Source organism: Ipomoea nil, unplaced genomic scaffold, assembly GCF_001879475.1.
Source record: "Ipomoea nil cultivar Tokyo-kokei standard unplaced genomic scaffold, Asagao_1.1 scaffold2159, whole genome shotgun sequence".
Classification (NCBI taxonomy): Eukaryota; Viridiplantae; Streptophyta; class Magnoliopsida; order Solanales; family Convolvulaceae; genus Ipomoea; species Ipomoea nil.
Window position 1 is genome coordinate 113,991 of NW_017618587.1, and position 19,881 is coordinate 133,871.

The 19,881-nt window shown below is 35.7% G+C and overlaps 4 protein-coding genes across 9 annotated transcripts; 2 read left to right on the forward strand and 2 right to left on the reverse strand.

The window, feature by feature from the left end:
- Positions 1 to 3,089: 3,089 nt before the first annotated feature.
- LOC109149295 lies at positions 3,090 to 4,908 on the reverse strand. 2 transcript variants are annotated; one of them, XM_019297000.1, is made up of 3 exons: positions 3,777 to 4,908; positions 3,586 to 3,648; positions 3,090 to 3,482 (listed from the first exon to the last, which is right to left on the reverse strand). In XM_019297000.1, the coding sequence occupies exons 1-3, from the start codon at positions 4,621 to 4,623 to the stop codon at positions 3,430 to 3,432; spliced, it is 963 nt and encodes a 320-aa protein (XP_019152545.1). In that variant the 5' UTR covers positions 4,624 to 4,908; the 3' UTR covers positions 3,090 to 3,429. The 2 variants fall into 2 exon arrangements, with proteins under 2 accessions (XP_019152545.1, XP_019152544.1); XM_019296999.1 differs by having other exon boundaries at positions 3,586 to 3,651; positions 3,777 to 4,906.
- A 799-nt stretch (positions 4,909 to 5,707) lies between these two features.
- LOC109149297 lies at positions 5,708 to 9,153 on the forward strand. 3 transcript variants are annotated; one of them, XM_019297004.1, is made up of 6 exons: positions 5,708 to 5,937; positions 6,305 to 6,406; positions 6,529 to 6,628; positions 6,717 to 6,972; positions 7,054 to 7,131; positions 8,683 to 9,153. In XM_019297004.1, the coding sequence occupies exons 1-6, from the start codon at positions 5,900 to 5,902 to the stop codon at positions 8,829 to 8,831; spliced, it is 723 nt and encodes a 240-aa protein (XP_019152549.1). In that variant the 5' UTR covers positions 5,708 to 5,899; the 3' UTR covers positions 8,832 to 9,153. The 3 variants fall into 3 exon arrangements, with proteins under 3 accessions (XP_019152549.1, XP_019152551.1, XP_019152550.1); XM_019297006.1 differs by lacking the exon at positions 6,305 to 6,406 and having other exon boundaries at positions 5,710 to 5,937; XM_019297005.1 differs by lacking the exon at positions 6,305 to 6,406 and having other exon boundaries at positions 5,712 to 5,937; positions 6,524 to 6,628.
- Positions 9,154 to 9,616: 463 nt separating this feature from the next.
- On the reverse strand, positions 9,617 to 19,724 carry LOC109149293. Of its 3 annotated transcripts, none has more exons than XM_019296996.1 (8): positions 19,712 to 19,724; positions 11,278 to 11,864; positions 11,138 to 11,171; positions 10,824 to 11,045; positions 10,639 to 10,728; positions 10,484 to 10,549; positions 10,289 to 10,380; positions 9,617 to 10,177 (listed from the first exon to the last, which is right to left on the reverse strand). In XM_019296996.1, the coding sequence occupies exons 2-8, from the start codon at positions 11,664 to 11,666 to the stop codon at positions 10,012 to 10,014; spliced, it is 1,059 nt and encodes a 352-aa protein (XP_019152541.1). In that variant the 5' UTR covers positions 11,667 to 11,864; positions 19,712 to 19,724; the 3' UTR covers positions 9,617 to 10,011. The 3 variants fall into 3 exon arrangements, with proteins under 3 accessions (XP_019152541.1, XP_019152542.1, XP_019152540.1); XM_019296997.1 differs by lacking the exon at positions 19,712 to 19,724 and adding an exon at positions 14,031 to 14,146 and having other exon boundaries at positions 11,278 to 11,650; XM_019296995.1 differs by lacking the exon at positions 19,712 to 19,724 and having other exon boundaries at positions 11,278 to 12,293.
- On the forward strand, positions 15,808 to 18,996 carry LOC109149294 (probable BOI-related E3 ubiquitin-protein ligase 2). The gene is made up of 4 exons (XM_019296998.1): positions 15,808 to 16,178; positions 16,912 to 17,021; positions 17,583 to 17,944; positions 18,097 to 18,996. Exons 2-4 carry the CDS (start codon positions 16,916 to 16,918, stop codon positions 18,619 to 18,621), a joined length of 993 nt encoding a protein of 330 aa, XP_019152543.1. The 5' UTR covers positions 15,808 to 16,178; positions 16,912 to 16,915; the 3' UTR covers positions 18,622 to 18,996.
- Positions 19,725 to 19,881: the final 157 nt, after the last annotated feature.

The following is a 19,881-nucleotide window of genomic DNA, read 5'->3' on the forward strand; positions in this document are numbered from 1 at the left end:
CGGCGGTGAAGATGACAGCTGTGTGCACGGCGGCGATGAACCCCCGGCCCCCAATTCAACTACTCCTTTTGCACCATACTCCGATGATCCGGAGGAGAGGAATCCCGCCATCTCTGCACAACAACTACTACTTACTGCACCATAATAATAATAATCGTCGTCACTGCTAAAAGACGACCTCACTCCGTACATTTCCTCCATTATATTCTATCATCAACATATATATTTGTATTATTATAGGGCTATCACTCCTCCCTCAATTTATATATATATAGTTGATTAGGTCTTCATCTCAGTTCCTAGCCTACCTACTGTATGTTGGCTGGGTGGCTTAATTAATTAGCTAGGTTAGGAGCTGAGTGACAATAATTTACCCTTAGCTTAAAACATACAGGCCGGAATCATATTTTAATTCTACGAATAATGATGCATGGACGGTAATAATCATGTTTTAGATTTGCGCCAGCCCAGGTATAGTAGTCTACGTTTTACTTTATTTGAGATGGATAGAATTTGTTACTTTTATTCAAAGTTAATAAAAATTGAAGTTTTTACAACAGTTGAAAATTAAATGAGTACGTAAATGTGCAGTGCGTGTGTAATCCTGATGTATATGAGGCCCCGACACTAATAGGGAAAAGGGTCAAATAGACCCTTGGAGTAGTGTCATTCAAACTTTGGGCCTCTATATGAAGTGTAGTTATAAATTAATTTGACGTTCCCTATTATATATCTATTAACTAAGTTAATTAAGTATATCAAATGGTTGTAATTGTTATTATCAAATTGTCGCTCGATTTATTTAACACTAATTTAACGGAATAACAAACGGAGGACTATATTGAGTAAAAACACAAAATTTAAAGACTACATTGGGTCACAAAAGTCGTTTAGGACAAAATTGAGAAAAATCAGAACCATTTTGTGTATTAACTTCATTCTAAAGTTTCCTAAATTAAACTATTCATAGTCATAAATTGTTTTTTTTATTATTATTATTACAAAGGAAGGGGGAGATCCATATATACAATTTACGCCTATACCAAGGCTTGAACTCTAGACCTACACAAATCGTTTAGGACAAAATTGAGAAAAACCAGAACCATTTTGTGTATTAACTTCATTCTAAAGTTTCCTAAATTAAACTATTCATAGTCATAAATTGTTTTTTTTTTTTATTACAAAGGAAGGGGGAGATCCATATATACAATCTACGCCTATACCAAGGCTTAAACTCTAGACCTACACAAGGGAACAACTAGATACTAGTGGACCACAAACCACTTGGTATACTAATAGATTGGTTAACTTCAATTCACTGTATATATGAATTAAACCAAATAATATAATGCATACAAAATGTATATAATAATTAAATATAAAACGAAAATACAAATCAAGAGGTAATTTTATTATTATTATTATTTAAAAAAAAAAACTAAGTTACAAAACTCTTAAAATCATATATCTTCTTGGTCTGGTCCACAATATTGTCCATTATATATATTTGTCACAACATGCATGGGATGATGTACATGAGTGGAGCTAAATTAAATAAATAATTTTCCCAGTGAGCCAAACATTCTCCCATTCGATTTTAATTAATTAATTCTCCAAATGGAAGAATGCATTAGTACGATCTATAATTTATACTTCCCCAGAATTTAAGAATACCTTTTATTATTCTTAATCAACCTAGCTGATCATTATTAATGCATAGTGGATATTAAAAATTGCATCCACTCAACCTAGGATACAGTACCTGCACTAGTAGCCGTTGAATGATCATGTTTTCCTTATTTCGCAATAATAATAATAATAATAATAATAATAATAATAATAATTATTATTATTATTATTATTATTATTATTATTATTATTATTATTATTATTATTATTATTATTATTATTATTATAAAGTGATATTGACTATGATTTTACACATATATATAATTAGCAGGTCCGAACCAAGGTGCACTATGTATATAGTTTAATTTATATATTGATCAGTAATATACAACCAAATGATATATATCACAAAAACAGTTTTTGGGCTAGGAATTTATTCACGATTAGATAACAATGTAATATATATAAGAATTTTTTAGTTTGAGACGTTTATGAATAATAATATACACTTGAATTGGTGGAGATTATGATGAATTATATTCTATTGATGATGATGACACATGCTAACTAGCTGGCTAGCCATTAACATATATGTTATGAAAAGACCTTTGGATATGTATGCGTTATGCATGAGAGCTAAACTAATTAATTAAGCTTTAACAATGGCCACTTCGTTTCAGACAAGGGTAGCCCATCAAAAGTTTGGGCCTTCCTTGAATTGGTCCATTTTATCTCATATTACCTCAGCTCCCAAGTAACCAAGTTAGGCAAATTATATCGTTGTGTGCATGTGTGCCCACTGCACGATTTGACCCAAAAGGCCAAAACGACGTCGTTTCTATAAGTTGGTAGAATTAACGCGAAGAACATTCGTTTCGTCTGTCCAATTCCGTTACAATTTTATGTTAAGAGTTCATGCATATTATGTTAAGAGTTCATGCGTATTATGTTAAGCGTTTAAGTGTATTATATGTAAGAGTTTACGTGTATTATGATAGGAGTTTATGTATGTGTATTCTACGGTACAATTCTGTACATACGAAACAGAGATTTTTTTGGGGCGCACGATATAACAATGGCCCAAGTTAAGTGACTTATATTGTGTGATTGTATATTTTATAAGGTATGATCCATTGATCCATTAAAGTTTTTCTTTTGTATAATAAAAATGTAAGATGACAATGGAATTTTTTTAAAAAGAAGCTGTTTAAGTCAAATTTGATAAATTGTGTGATTGAAACTATGTTTAGATGGTCAATTTTGATTAACTTTTGTGTAGTATTATCAATATTATTGAAAAGGATAATATGTATTCTTGTGTGATTGCACATATACATACAAACACATAGACTTGAGCAACAAGTATTAATTTTAATCTAAAGCGGATTAAAGTGTCACGAATATATTTAAATATGGGGTGATCTTAAACTAGCTTAGGCAATGATGTATGAACCAACTCGTTTTTTTTTTTTTCTTTCATTTGGTTACTAACCAAATTAAAAGTACTGAAAATTTGATACTTACAATCCAAAACATGGGAAACCAACAACACATACAATTTTCCTACCTCTTCCCTAAATGCTCAAGAAAGTAATCTGTCCATCCAACGAAGAACTTGATCTGAGCCCAAATTTGTGCGTGCAATATCTATATTCATAGTATGTTATGATAAGCACATCCATTTTATTTAATTTGAACCACTCAAGAAGTAAATCCTATGAGCTTAATTGGGTTACGTTTGATCGGATCGGGGAACCACAAATCCACAATGCAAGTTGAGTCTGAATTGAAGCACCTATACTACCACGCAACATTATTTGGAATTCTCAAGAAAAATGCAAAGGCAAGTAGTCCTGCAAAAAAAAAAAAAAAAAACATTAATAAGTTGCAGGTGTTGAGGCATTGAAGCTAGCTAGCTAGAAAGCAAATCGTGGTCAAAAAGCAAGCTGGCCATACCGGCTGCTAGAACATCCACTAAGGACCATGTTTCTCTAGTACTGGAAGCCGACTGAATTGCAGCTGCTGCAGAAAGTACACTTAGGTTAGATTCGATATTGGGCGGGACTAATGAATGAATATTAATTATATATAAACAGATACTGTCCTATAACATAAATCAGTAATACTAAAAAAACTTAATTAATTACCTGAATTATCACAATTTGATGTAGAATTCCAGGTGGCACACATGCACACATTGGTATAATCACCAACTTCATATCCACAGGATCCACCGGTTGCTTCACAGGCTTTACAAAAAATGTCATCCCCTTGCACAGAGAACTTCACTCTGATCCCATACGACCACTCATCCGCCCCACTCACTCTCAAGGGTGCAACACTATATGCACTACTATATCCTTGGCAATCAAGCTTGCTCAAGTTTATAGCCTTTATCGTTTCAAATGCCACTGCGCAACATTCTGGAGGGCCCGACCCGTATACCGGGTGCCCCGTCCTGCTCTTTGCTGCTGGCCCAATGATGTTCCACCCCGGACACCCGTAGTAGTCTTCACACCCCATGCCGGAAACGTTCCGGCAAGGCAAGTGCTTCCCGGGAAAACCTTGGAACAGTGGGGACTCAGCGGAGCAACCTAGGAGCATGAAGACGTTGTCGGAGGTGGGCTGGAGGTATGTGGCCCGCCACGGCTCAACCACAAAGCCGTTGCCTCGGCGGCCCAGCACGATTGCGCCGCACGTTGACATGTGAGGATCGTCGAGGGCCAGGGATTGGTAGGCGTAGTCTATGTCCAAGACGCGATAGGAGCCGGAGGTAATATGGAGCATTAGGACATCATTGATGCAAAACAATAGGTCCCGATATCCGGGGTGCCCACATCCTGATTGCAGGGCGAACGGGTAGTCAACCGTCAAGTTCCCACAATAGGATCTACAACTATATGCATGCCCGCCATTATTGGATTGGGTGGAAACTACCATGTGTAGTAGCAGTTGCAGGAAAACAATAACAGTAGAGAAGAACACCAAATCCATTAGGCCAGCTGGCTTAGCTTAGCTTAGCTAGCTAAGAGAACGTACGTTTTATTTGGATCGATTTATCGGAAGAATTGAATTGAAGAAGCTATACCATACTGGCAAGCTAAGGAATTGATCGAAGATTGGAAGATGAAGAAGAAAAGCAGCAACTGCAAGCAAGAAATATGTGTGTGCACGTGAAAAAATTTTACTGCGCAAAAGCTTATGTTTGCGTAGTTTTTTTTTTCCCTTAATTTAGTCAGTTGTTCTTGTACTGACCAGGCCAAATTAAATATATGAAAGCTAACCTGGACAGATATTTTCTTTTATATAGTATACGACTGGGAATGGAAATAATGATACTTTGCTTGAGGTGTTTAAAAAATGGCCGGTTAAGATTCGATTATTTAAGGGACCAGCTTGCCTGCCAGGAACTTTATTCCATTATGGCCGGGTTGAAGAATCTGAGTGGATTTTATAATAAGTTTTTGTTTCTCCTTTCGGGAGCCATTATAGTTTCTTTAAGAAGATTTAGCTGACTTTTTTGAGCTTTGTGCTTTGCTTTAGTTGCTTTTGGAGAGTGGCAGCGCGCGGCAGGCGAGGCTTACCTTGAAGGAACTCAAGGAAGACACGATGATGATGATGTTAAATTATTGTGTGGAGCACAGGAGCATGACAAAAAATTTCTTGCTCAAGGATAACATTTTAGGGTAAGATAATTTATTTTATGAATTAGAATAATGTATTTATACGTGTTAAAATAATAAAATTTATGAGATAAAATAATGTATTTATAAATTAGAATAATATATTTTTGTGTTATAATAATATATTTTATGAGTGAGAATAATATATAATGTATTTTATATGTTAAAATAATAAAAACTTTAAAATAAAATAATATATTTTATATGTTTTTAACCGTAAGCAATAATGATTGTAAATATGTTTGCTAGGCTAGCTTTCTTTATGGTCAAGTAAAATTTTCTCAAAACCCAAATATGAAAACATCATCGGCCTGGTAACTTAAAAGTCAGGCCCATTAGTTTGGTATCATTTCTGCATGTTCTAAAATCTTAGCCCAAAGAGAGAATAGAAGAAAAAAGAAAACAAAAGGAGTTGATGGAACGCCGGGCGGGCCGGGAGCTTTGCAGAATTGCAGCTCTTGCCTCGTAGGTGTCTCGCGAACCAGCTGCTCTGTGCCTCCCACCCCCACCGCTTTCTCCTTCTCTGTTTTCATAACGCTAGTTTGCTTCGTCTTCTTAACGAATTGACTCACCATTTTAGATTATGGATGCCCCCGAGAAATCCCAAGAAGCAGACGTCCTTTATGTGAGTTTCTCTCTCTATTTGTCTATCTGTACTAGCAGCTTCCGAATCTTTTTCCATTTTTGCAATCTACATCACTTTATATATATATATATATATATATATATATATTTCCATAATCTAGTAATTCCATACTCTGTTGTGAATACTGAGCTCAATTTTAGGGAAATTTGATCAAATTAAGTTTTGAGCTATAACAAAATTTATCAATTTCTTACCCCTCCCTGGAAGTTGACAACTGGGAATAGTAGAAATATCTAATGGGTTGCTAGTGCTGAATGCAAAAGTCGCGTCTTTTTGGCAATTAACGATGTGAGATCCCCGTTGAAGGTAGGAGATACTCTTTGATTCGTGGATTTTACACGCGCAGTGCATATATCTATTTTAGTCTTGCATCCTTAAGCTGGTGCAAGATCACTGATTGTTCTGAGTACAACTTATGTGTTGTCAACGCTCTTTTAAAAACTCTACAGTGGGTAGCTTATTTCTTTAACATTGAACAAAAGATGATTGGATTTTCCTTTAACTCTGAATGGAATTCATTCATTTTGTAATGTTAAAGCATCATACTTTTTTTTTTTTTGGTCAGAGAAGTCCAAGAATGCCAGGAACCGTCAATTGGGGCACTGCTACTGTTATTGGGGTATTTGCTGGCATGTTATATGGGGGTAGCAAGGAGGCAGCTGCCTCTGTTGTAAGTATGCACTCTGGGAAAATCTTTTGTCAACTCTTTTCTTGCAATGATTTGTGATTACTATGATCATATTTCCATCTTTTGACAGAGCAAGGATGCAGAGGTAATGTTGAAGCTTGGAAGCACATCAGATAAGCGTGAACAGCATCGCCTGATGAGAGATGCTATGGAGAAAAGATTTATACGAGTCACTCGTGGCTCAATAGTTGGTGGTGTACGCCTCGGGATGTTCACTGCTGCATTCTATGGTTTGCAGAATCTTCTTGCTGAAAAACGTGGGGTGCATGATGTATATAATGTTGTTGGAGCTGGATCTGCTACTGCTGCAGCATTTGGTCTAATTAGTAAGTAGAATAAGTTTTTAGAATCAAATGTCTTTTCTGTGCTTTCCTTCATCTTAACTCATTTTACTTTTGTATTTCCAGTGCCAGGGTCACTCTATTGGCGTGCAAGAAATGTTATTTTGGGTTCTGCTTTGGGTGCTGTAGTTTGCTTTCCTCTCGGTAATAATTCTGGCCACACTTGTTTCATCATTAGCTGCCTATTCATTTAAACAGTGTTTCTTTTCACAATAACTCTGATCCTTATAGTAGTGATGCTCTTATGGATTCCCTTGAATTCTATACCACCAGTGTGTCACCCAGTCATGTCATGGACTCTATATACATTTCACATATTTTAGATGTTTTAGCAGCTATCATTAAGGAACAATTGCAGCTATATCTATTCCTACTTCCTAGACCTCAACCTTTGCTTCAATATGACTTATTTCTATCTAGTTGTGAAAATAAGAGGATTGGGTTGCATGAGAGAACTAATTAAATACCTTTCAGAATTCAGACAGTGTTACCATGGAAGGAATTTGATGGGAATTTTGATGACAAAGGAGTTCAATCCAAATCCCTAGAGAAGTTTAGCTACTCATGCTAGAAATGTAAATCAAAGATTCAATTGAAATAAGGAACATTGCAATCACAACAAAAAGAAAGTGCTAAAATTAAAGAGAAGAACTTAGCTTTGATCATGGAAATCGGAAGATCAAATCTGAAAATTGAGAAGCAATTACAAGTTGAATTCTTCCTCTAGATCTTCAATAATGTTGATGGATTACAAAGTAAAAGTGTTTGGGAGAGTTTCTATGAAAGAGAACCTAGAGAGAGAATCTGAGAATGAAAAGTGAAGTTAAAATAACCGCCTCTTGCTATTTGTACTTCATATCCGTGCCAAAATAACTTACTCAGGATTGCTACTAGACACGTGGTCACGATGGAGGTCACGGTGTGACTTCCATCGTGATCATGCTGAGCAGGTGCAAGAGCCCAGGAGTTCACAATTGACCTCATGGCGTGAGGTCAATCTTGACCTCCTGGACCAGGCCTCGGATCCTGGGGTTCACGCTGGCATTCATGGTGTGACTGCCAGAGTGATCCCCAGGAACTGTAACCTGGTCTAGCACCTCACGTCTCGTGACCACCCCATTGCTCTCCGCATTCCAGCTTCACTCCCTTAATCCTTGTTTTGCACCTCATTATCTTCTACAATTGTTCTCCTTCCATGCTTGTTTATGCCTTTGCCCAATCTTTCCTTCCTTCAATAAAAAAAAAACACACCAAATTAAGCATTGTTCCGCCATCCTTCCCCTAACATTTAAGCAAAAATAAGCATATATGAAGCACAAATATAAGCCACTGTATGGCTTATCAGCTAAACTGTGATTTCAAAGGTGTTTATGCTTTGTTTGCTATAGAATATTTTTCTTAGTTACTTGCTACCACTTTTTGATTTTTGATTTTAATTTTCTGTAAAACCAAACCAAATTTGGTTGAGCTGAGAAACAAATGAAAAAAGATGAGGGAGGTTTTTACTACATTTATTCAAGAAGTCACTTTTATGGATTACTAATATTTAGGTTGGTAAAATATTAATGTACGCCTTGGATGCATAGATGATCTGGTTAAGAAGAATGAGTTATATGGTGTTGGGCACAAATTTTGTTTCCTAGTTCCTTTTGGGTGATTGTGTTAATTAGTAAGTGAAGCATATTCGTTCTTCAGGTTGGCTTCACCTGAAGCTTGTAGAGAAAGCAGCAAATGAAGGGAAATATGATGCTTTTCCCCAGACTGATGACAGCAAAGAAGTGAAGAGTGGAGTTGGTGCCGCGATTGAGAGGCTTGAAGGTCATTTGGGCAAAAAGATTGAGTGATGCCATCCATTTCATTAGATCCGGCAGGGCAGGAATGCAGGATACTAAAGGAGGAAATGAAAAGATGAGGAAGGCGAGGGACTAACAGAATGTTGTAATACCAAAATTCTCTACCTCCTCCTCCTCCTCCGTCCTTTTGAGAGCTCAAGTAGTATTATTATTTTTTGTTAGGTTGGTTTTAGTTCTCTTTTTGAACTTTGTTTGTCATCCCTATCCTAGAGGCAGGCTAGATAGATATACCAAATTTTCATACAAGGAATCATTTTTGGGATAAAACATGTGGTTGTTTTATTCAAGCCACATGGTGCTTTTTAGCTTAAAACCAAAGTGAAAAGACCTTTGCAAGTTATCCAAGCGCATGCAATGCATTTTGATGATGTGAGATTATAACTAAATAAATACTCCGTATAATAATAATAGTCCATTAGAGTGTAGCGACTTGTGCGATATGATGAGCTAAGAAAGAGGCAGAGCGGTCCAGTCAAAAGAACAGAGAGGACAGTGTAGGATTCCAGCCCAGACTTGTGGTTCAAAAAAGCAAGCTCTGTATCATCCCATCCCAACTTAGAATAGAAGATAAATAAATGGGTAAAAGAGATGCTGGTGATGAGTCATTTCATCAACAAAGTGAGTAATAGATGCTCTTCCTTTCTTTTACCTTTGTTTTGACTAGTTGCTTTCCACGACGGATTAGGAGGACTTGGACTGCCTTGAACGTCGGTTTGGAGAATATTTCCCCTACTTACCAGTTACCAAACCAAACTGGAACTTCACTGTTTATATAAAAAGAAAAAACCCAGAAAAATAGGCCGGGTATTAAATTAATTGTATGTATTTGTTTTGAGAATGCCCTCAGCTCCTCAAGTGTAAATAGTAAATACAGACTTTGATTCTTGTGTTGTATGTATATCCTAATAATTCCTACAAACAAAAACTTTACTGTCTTTTCTTATGAGGTTCAAATATTATTATCACTACAAATCACTTTTACATTTCTGTTTCCATAATTGAAGAGTCATATTCTTCTCCTCTGTGAAGATCACAAAGCACGAAATAATAATGATGTTGCTTTCCTCCAAAGAGAATTGAAAGCCGTCCCCTGCGAATTCTATTTGGCAACTCGGTGGCTGTTGAGCATTAATGAGTGAGTATGTTTCTTCTTCTTCTTCTTCTTCAACCATTATCTTGCACACTGATAAGAGTGAGGAAACCATTTGGATAGCAAATGGTGTTTGAGCTTGATTACCAGAACAAAAATGCCATAGCATGGTATGTGCATCAGCGCCACCGATGAATACCATAAAGGAGCAAATGGAGAAGATAAATCAAGGAATGGGTATGGCCACCTGTGTGGAAAGATAAAATGTTTTAGAGTTAAAATCATCACCATCTACTATACTAACTAACATATATACATGATGAATGGGAAAGATAACAAACAGATCAGAATAGTTTACCAAATCGCAATGCAGGCGTGGACAGCCCACTGGAAAATGACATAAACAGCTGTCCATAGAAAGAAATATCCAATTCGAAACCAAGGGAACCGCTGAAAATACAAACTTTAGTTTAGCTCATGAATCATCAAATTAAAGGAATTGATCGAAACATGAAATTAAGTTACGTTGGAGATGGAATTGATCATAACTTACCAGGCAATTCAGTGCAGTGTCACCAAGCAGAAAAACAACATTGATTGTATGCATGTTTATGATCAACTGCAATAAAAAGACATTATATATATATATATATATATAATCAAAGAGAACCCCTACATCAAATTAAATAGTATACTTCTCATACTTACAAAATTCAAATTGTAGCCTTTGATGGTCAGATATGGTACAAGAACAAACCAAAACACACAATCTGTAAGCGTTACAGCTCCAGCATTCATCTGTTGACAAGAAAGAAGGGTAAGTATTGGCAATATGGTGGAAAGTAGAGAAAAAAAGAAGCAGCCAGCCAAATGGTCCATTGAGGCTTGCTTACCTGGAAAATAATTTGAAAAACATAGCCCCAGAAGTCTGCAACTTTTCTATTTGGTTCATGAGGTGCTGTGGAATGTTTTATAGCATTTGAAGTGGTGGAATGTTCAGCATATGTAGATGATCTCCCAGATCCATATTCAGAATCAAACCTCTCATTATGAGTTTCACTGCTGATTCTATTATGGTATTGGTAACACCCATACATGGATAGCAGCGATCCAAGCTACATTGTACAACAAAATAATTTGCATAATCAAAATACAATTTAAAGCAGCAGCAGAAGAAGAAGTAGAGTGAGGAGGATTATATATGTACCCCAAAATAGATGGTAATTAATGTGAATGTCCACCTGCATGTTCAGAATCCAAATCACTTGTCAAAATACTGAAAACTCATCTCCAAGGCTTATTGAGATGGATATGATATAGATTGCAGGCAGAAACATTACAACTTACTGAGTATAGAAGTAGAAAATGAGCCCACCATCTACTGTAACATTTAGGATTAGCATTAAGAGAAGAACAAGGAAAGCGAAAATTCTGTATCCAAGCAGCCATCCAGGATGCACATTTTTGAGGCATGGCCGCCAAACTTCATCTTCATACAACATTCCCGGCCCAGGGCCAGGGGACTCTTGCTGCTGCTGCTGCCTATCTCTGCTTCCACTTTTTGCGCCACGAGGACCTTCATACTTTGTTATAAGAATAGAGGCAAAAACCATTGACATTAAAATCCAAAAGCAGCAGAGCAACACCCTCCAGCTTAGCCAGTAACTTGAGGTGGTTGTATCACCAGTCGTCACTGGCTGCCATGTACTCTTTGGTGAGCCTGTGAACAAACTCATGCTATAAAAAAATATAAAAATCTCCTCCAAAAATTCTCCACTGAGGAGGCCAGGTATGAAAGAATTCAAGAAACAAAAAAATTGAGGCAAGACAAGAAATTTCTTGTTTTGTTTAACAAAGTTCAAACGAACACCATCCCAGAAAGAGGGCAAAGCATGTATGTTATGGAAAATTCATGTGCAGAAACAGGAGAAACGCTAAACGTTATATAACTGAAATAACTACTGTAAGCAGTTTGGGATGCTGAAAAATAACAATTAAGATCGAAATGAAGAAGAGTGGGATGAAGTAATGGAGCCACAATGATGGGTGGAAGCAAGCAGAGATTCTAAACTTTGAGAATGTATTTGCACAGTAAAATAATGGCATGGCAACAAAATTAAAAGGGTTTGGGTTAAAGATGGAGGGCAAATTCTTAATTGTACGCAAAGAAAAGTTGGGATGCTTGCAAGGTAAAGCAAGGCAATGTGTAAGAGGGAGGAGATGCTTTGCTTCTTTGCTTTGCAGATTGCAGGACAAAAACACTAAAGCCAAACTACATAAAATACTTAAGTCTTAAGGGAGATCGGAGGGTAATAGTGTGGTTTTCTTCTTTGAGCCCAATATGTTTTTGTCTTTTTGTTTTTTTTACTAATAATTTTCTGATGGTTTTTTTTTTAAAAAAAAAAAATTAAATTCGGTTCTCCCAGCCAGCTGGTCTTCATGCAGCAGTCTATGATATGAAATTAAACAGCCATCTCCATATGCTCATGCAGATATAAAAGTACAATTCCAAAGGCTTGGAGAATATATATATCTTCTTTTGGTGGTAGCATTAGCAGCTTTATTCATCAGCTCTGATCTTTTTTAGTTTCTTGATATTCCAAATTTCAAATGCACTACCCCAGATAGGGGGACCGCCCATCACTCAATTACTTTTACATGCACAATTTGTGTTGCTCTGAACTCTGCGGCCACTGCAGCTCATGGGAGAATCATATCTTGGTGGATACATCATACATTGCATGTATAATAAATATGTAAAGGAATAAGTTATGCCTTACTTTTGTTCTGACCAATTCAATTTTATAAACATATTTTGTTTGACAAAAAACTTAATTGAATTATCCTAACAAAAACCCATAATATGCTTTATCATTATTTTCCGATAGATCCATAAAGCAATGCAAATGATCAAGTAGATGTGAGTATATGATTGTTATACTTATACTCCTTACAAGCTAAGCATGAAGCAATACACAATAAGCATGCCCGGCCCCTTAATCACTTCAATTAAATATGAAAATATATATATGCATGCTTTGTTTTAAATGTATTGAAACTTAAAATAATTTCAAAGTAAAATATTACATAGACTCTCATTTCTTACCCCCAACTTTTACTTTTTCTCACAAATTCTTTATATAGGCACTTATCCTAGGATTCACGTAATGAAAATATTCAATCCTTATTTGTCACATAATAGAGTAAAATTGAGAAAATAGAATTTGAGAGTATATGTAATAAAATTCATTTTGAATTCACAAATGTAAATTTACCCCAAGTGGGACAGGCATAGCATGATTAGTTTATAACTTTATAATAAGGCCGGGGTGGACCTACAATCTATGGTGTCGGTTTCTTGAATAGGCCCACGGAGGAAGGATCCTGCTATCCCATTCCCTTTTGCCTTATGCACTAGTACAGGAAACCGAACATGCTTGATGCTTGATCCACAAGCATAAACTAACAAACCGGCCTGTACAAATTTTGCCCATTTCCAACCTCCTTTCCTTTCCTTTCAAATGCTTTAATTTTTTGAACATGGTATGCATGTATGAATGGTACTATGCGTACGGAACACTAATATATATATATATATATATATATATTTATATAGTAATAATGATTTTCAAATAAATTGAAGTTAGTGTTTCCGACTTTGCTAACTAATTAGGAGGTGAGTTTGTAGCAGCTAGGCAACTTTTGCATGAACAAACTTACAAAAGTGTGGGAGTAATTAGTTATGGTGCATAATATATGCATGAACCAACAACTTCAATTCATATGTGTATGTGAGGCTTATGCACCCCCTCCCCCGCCCAATCAAATAAAAATAATAAATAAATACCTCATAAAGTATAACAATTTATAAATTTGTATACCACCGTATACTTGTTGTAAAATATTACATCTTAATCTAAAAAATATTATTATCATAGGCCGGTTTACTCATTGTACACCATTAGGTTGTGAGTGCAGTTTTATTTCATTGACAAGAATAACTAACTGATAAATTAAAGTAGCAATATGTATGTATGTAAAATCAATTTGAAGAGGTAGGGTGAGGTCTTATAGAGAGAGAATTAATTAAGAAGGTGCACCTTTCATTATAAGCGAATGAAGCAGCTAGCAAGGCAACAGCAAACCAATAAAATCTGGAGAAAACGAGAATTGAAGTTGCAGGCCAAGATAGGCTATGAAAATGGAAGAGTATGTAGTGGCATTGCTAGCGCGCTACCTCTAAGCCACACACTGCACATATATACATAAATGCTTTGCTTAGCTTGTCCATTGTATTCATCTACTATACACAACTGAATTGAAATGCTTTTTGTGTGTATTGTTTTTACTTTACATATTTTGATTAAATCTACCTTTTATTTATTTATTTATTTAGTAACTAATTAACCAACCTAGCTAGCTCATACCCAAAAACTTACGTTTTGTTCAATTACATGCATTTCACTTTTTATACTAAGATTTTTTTATTTTTTTTTAAATATAACTTAAACAACACTCCATTAGGTCCATGTCTATTTTTTAAAGCTTATTATATTGTTTTGACATCATATTGTAGATCAAACATGTATTGTTGCTATATCCATTATATTATAGTGATGTGATGATGATTTAATCGTTTTCCTAATATGATTTAGAGTTAGTTACATTACATATAAATGACCCAATTTGTTTTGTTTCACTCATTTTTATAATTTTTTTCATTTTCAACTTTTTGACCGGTAAAAATATAAGGCCAAGACTCAAGAAGATGATATAAACTTTTTTTTTACAAAGAGTTAATACCGCCTTCACTAGGGCTCAAACTCCATGATCTCCCATATAAGAGCGTCACTTCATGCCACTAGATCACAAGGTCATTGGCGACGTAATAAAAACTATGAGAAAAAGTCAAAGTTGCACATCATGATGGTCTTATGTGTGGAGGAGGGAGGCCCGCTCTTACATTATGTGTAATTCCTATAATTTACTATTATATACATTTTTTTCCGAAAAAAAAAAGGAATTTGATGCCTTTCTTATACCTTTTTTTTTTTTTTTTTCTCTCTCTTTCTCTCTTAGGTTGTTCACTTATTTTAGCTCATTCACTTTGAACCGATCGACCACTGAACCACCTATACACAACACAATTACTCCTTCCTAGCTTAATCCACCCATATATCTCCTATCTTTCATTTATTTACCCTTTTGCCCTTCTTTCTTGCCCATCCTATTCAACTAATTATCCATCATAAAATGTGACAACTCATCATTTATTTATATTAATTGATGATGAGTTTTTGTAAATTTGGTTAATTTTACTATGAGATAATTCTCCTATTATTTATACAAAAATAATATAAGATCTAATGCTAATAATATGAGATCTTAAAATTATTTTTATTATTTTTTGTTTGGTGAAGAGGGGAGTGGAATATCTTAAAATAAATCAATTTAGTTATTGAATATTAGATAAATCAAAATTTTAGAGTTGTTAGTCACTTAATTACGATGAACCGGGCATGATTCAAATCTATTTTCATGAATATATACATGGTCACTATTGGAGGCGGATTTAATGCATGCATAAGATATAATCTCTTGTTAGGAGATGTGGCCTATGAACAAGTAATGTTAGTCGATTGTAACAAATTGTATTGAATTTGAAGATAACTGTCTTTTAGTAGTCATTAAAGGGGGGGTGGAATTGAGTAAGGATTGGAGCGAAAATAAAAATGCAAATTGTAATTGTGTGGGGAAATGTGGTTTTTGGAGGGTACCCGAATCACGGGAGTTGGGGACCCGATTGAAACATTCAACGGAAAAGGCCAATTAAGTCAATTCAAAGGAGGCACATTGTAACCGCAAGGAATAATTTAGTGGTGGGAAAACGAAAAGAAAGCTGCCATTCCAGAGATAGAGAGAGAAGAGCATTGATAATTGTAGGAGTAGGGGAGAGGACTGCGCAATGAAGAATGAAGAGGATTGAGGAAAGATTTCTTCAACGAGGAGAGTGGGGTGTCTGTCTTCCTGTCTTTCTCTCTCATCAAAACCAACGAATGGATTCCCTTTTCTTAACCCAAACCTTTCTTTCCCCAACAACAACAACATTAACATCCCCACTATCATTATGCCCCTCTCCTTCATCTCTACTACTGTTTTCTTTATTTCACCTTGTTTTTCTTAGCCCCTTCCCATTTCTCAGATCCATCTCTCCTTCACACTTCTTTCAATTCTCCCCCTTTCTACAGGTATCCTTTTCTCTATTATACATTGTTTTTAGTTTATTTCCATTGACGAAAGATTTGATTTTTATACAAAATTTGTTTTGTATTTTTGGTATATTCTTAATTTTGGGTTCTTGGGATTTCTTTCTTTCTTGCTTGTGTTATTATCTTTTACATTGACTTGTTGATCCTATCATTGTATTGTATTTGATTTGTTTTTTTTTTTTTTTTCCTTTTTCTTTTGAATTATGGATATGAATTATTGCTTTGTGGTCTTTGAGCTTTGCGTACTCTGGATGGTTCCGTTTGTCTAACATAACCGTTGTTAGTTTCTTTCTATTGTTGAATATATGATTTTTAAGATGGTTGCTGTATTTTTGTTTGTTGGTATTTTCTTAATTTGGAAGATGTGAACTTTTATCTCTTGTATTTATATCTAATTCTCTGTTGTTTGATCCCATCATTCTGATTGATTAGTTTGTTTTGTTTGGATCCAAATAATTCATCTGGTGTCTCTGTGAGTATTGCCTCGTTTTAATTGATCCTCCTATGTTAATCAAAAGCATTTCTGACATCGTACTGTCAAGATAGTATAGCTTTATTCGTCAAGATGTGAATTGAACGAACAAAGTCAAAGTTTTTATTGTTACTTTATTGGATTGGATTTCTGTTGGTTTTGCTTATTATTGCAGTCGCATATGAACTTCTTCTTCTTGTTATTATTATTAATTATAAGCTGTGTTCACTAATGGTTCAGGAATATGTTTGGAGAAGGAAATAGCGGTAATGCCTTATTGCCTCCCTTGGTGGAGGGAAGTCTTCAATATGATGTGAATACCTTGCCTCAGCTTCAATTATTTGGAGAAAGTGAGTTACCTTGACAATTTACTCTTGAATCAGGCTTTTGTTAATTTCACTTTATCATCATTCTTTCATGTTGCTGTTCTTGTGCGATTCCAAATTCATTAGCATTAAAAAGTATACAGCAAATGAATCATAGATGGTCCATTTTCCTTATGTGGAAGGGGTAGTCACTGAGGGAAGAGTCTGGGTATAATGGAACTCGTATCCAAGTTGGACATCTTACATTTTCTTTTTAATGATTAGTAGGCTGGTTTCGCTGCCATTTGATGGGAACAATAGTTAGAAATCAGATGAAAACCAGTTTGTCTTACATTAAACCTTTAGCTATTCCACCTATATTATTTGAAGCAAATGGCAGCCTTGCAACTCAGACACACTACCAGCAATATCGTACAGCATCTTAATTTTTAATGTTTGTCCACTAGCTGAGCCACATTTTCCCCAGTCCATGCCCTTGATATAAATGATTATTATATCTCCATTGTTTGTTCTCTGATAAGTGATAAACCATTTGCACTTTGGTTATTTTATGTCACCTGTAATTAGTTTGGTTGTCTGGTGCAGTTCCAATAGGCTGCAGCATTAACCCCGTAAGCTATGTGGCAAACGAATGTCCACCTGCCGCAGTTCATCCTACCAAAAGAGCAAGGGATGCTGAACCAAACTTTAGCCAGCAAAAGCTTCGGATATCCTTGAATAACAACTTCTGTCAAGATGAAGTGGGACAAACTGGAAACATTTGGAAGCCAAATCCTGTATCAACTGGGCTTAAACTTTCTTATGGGGAAGAAGAGCGTAATTCCTCCATCACTTCAGCTACTGAAAACAATAAAGCTGTCCTCTCGGCATTTCTTTCACTTGGCAATAATGTTAAATATGAGATTGATCGCCAGAGAGAAGATTTGGATCGCTATATCAAAGTCCAGGTGAAGTCATTATACTTTATGTGCATATCCTGCAGTGGTTTATACTAGAGTAGTTAATTTATCATAAATGTAAGAGATTTGGTACATCCTTTGTAGGTTGAATAAATTTATATATTTTGCAAAATCTGATATGGGGTTTGTGACGCAAGCAGGGTGATAATTTGTGTAAGGGATTGAAGGAGTTGAGTCAAAGACAAACAATTTCATTCCTGAATACATTGGAAAAGGGAGTTAGCAGAAAACTACATGAGAAAGAGGTTGAAATAGAAAACATGAACCGGAAGAACAAGGAACTTGGTGAGAAGATAAAGCAAGTAGCTATGGAAGCTCAGTCGTGGCATTACAGAGCAAAATATAACGAGTCAGTTGTGAACGCCCTGAAGAATAACATCCAGCAACTAGCTGCCCAGGGTATCACACAAGTAAAGGAAGGGTGTGGTGAGTGTGAGGTAGATGATGCTGCCTCTACTACGAACCACCAGGAAGTTCCCTCCTCAAAACAGCAACAGCAGCAGCAGCAGCTAAGCTGCTGCAAAGCTTGCAAGAATAAACAAGTGTCGGTGTTGTTATTGTCGTGCAGACACTTGTGTCTGTGTACAGATTGTGAAGAGTTTATAGATATTTGCCCGGTGTGCCAGGCAGTGAAGACTGCAAGTGTTCAAGTATACATGTCATGAACACGCAAACTCAACACTTGCACTCATCATTATCTTGCATAGTAGAGTTGGTTTTTCACCCCACCACCCTTGCTTTCTTATGAAATCTGGAGAAGCTCAGGAATTTATACTATGATGATGATGATGATGATGATTCCTTTCTATGAATTTGTTGAGGTGTTTCAAGGTTTCACAGCAAAGCTTTTTCGAGAACCAGAGATGGTACCTAAATAAATTATAGTCTGGTAGCAAGTAAATGCTAGTTGTGTCTCATGTAATTGTTATTAATTTTGCCTTAGAATGCTGCTGCTGCATATTATGCATTAACAAAGTTGATGCGTTTTGGCCCCTCTCATTCACTCATACTGTCCTTGCTCCTATTTGGCTTTAATTGTACCCTTTTTTGGTAACCAAGCTTTTAATTGTACTTTTTTTTTTTTTTTTTTTTTTTTTTTTTAAACCAGGCTTTAATTGTTCCTGTATCCAAATATATCTAATTGCAACTTTTTTCCATGTTGGAACAACGTGGGTTTAGCTCTTTTGCTGTAAAATTTTATTAAGTAATACTCCGGGAGAAAAGATATCATTGTACTCCGTAATATTTTTTATTATACAAGTAATTATAAAAGTAATATGTCAAGAATCTTGTGATTTAGTGACACCGGAATTTAGGAATTAGGGTTTGATTTCGGAGAGGGAGCTTAAGAAACGGTTACCAAATCCAAGAAAGGCAGCATGCGCACAAATTATTCAATCCTGACACGGGGAAGTAGTGACAATAAATAACAATACCGGCTCGATCAAGTCTAGTAATTGGAATGAGTACAATCTAAATCTCTTAACGAGGATCCATTGGAAGGCAAGTCTGGTGCCAGCAGCCGCGGTAATTCCAGCTCCAATAGCGTATATTTAAGTTGTTGCAGTTAAAAAGCTCGTAGTTGGACTTTAAGATGGACTGGCCGGTCCGCCCCACGGGTGTGCACCAGTCGTCTCATCCCTTCTGCCGGCGCATAAGTTACTTTATATGAGATTGTGGATTCAAGTTGTGATATTAATTTTTTGTGCTTCGCTAGTTAAAGAAAGTAATTATGAAAAGATATTGCATTGTAACGGAGTCGATATAGTACTAAAAAAAATTATAAAAGTAATACACTCACTTCATATTTGTAAAGTTTATCTATTTATTTACAAAAATCTCATCATTTTAAGTAAACTTTAGACAATTATAATATTACCTTTTAAAAGAGACTACCTTTTAGATAAATTAATCATTTTCCTCTT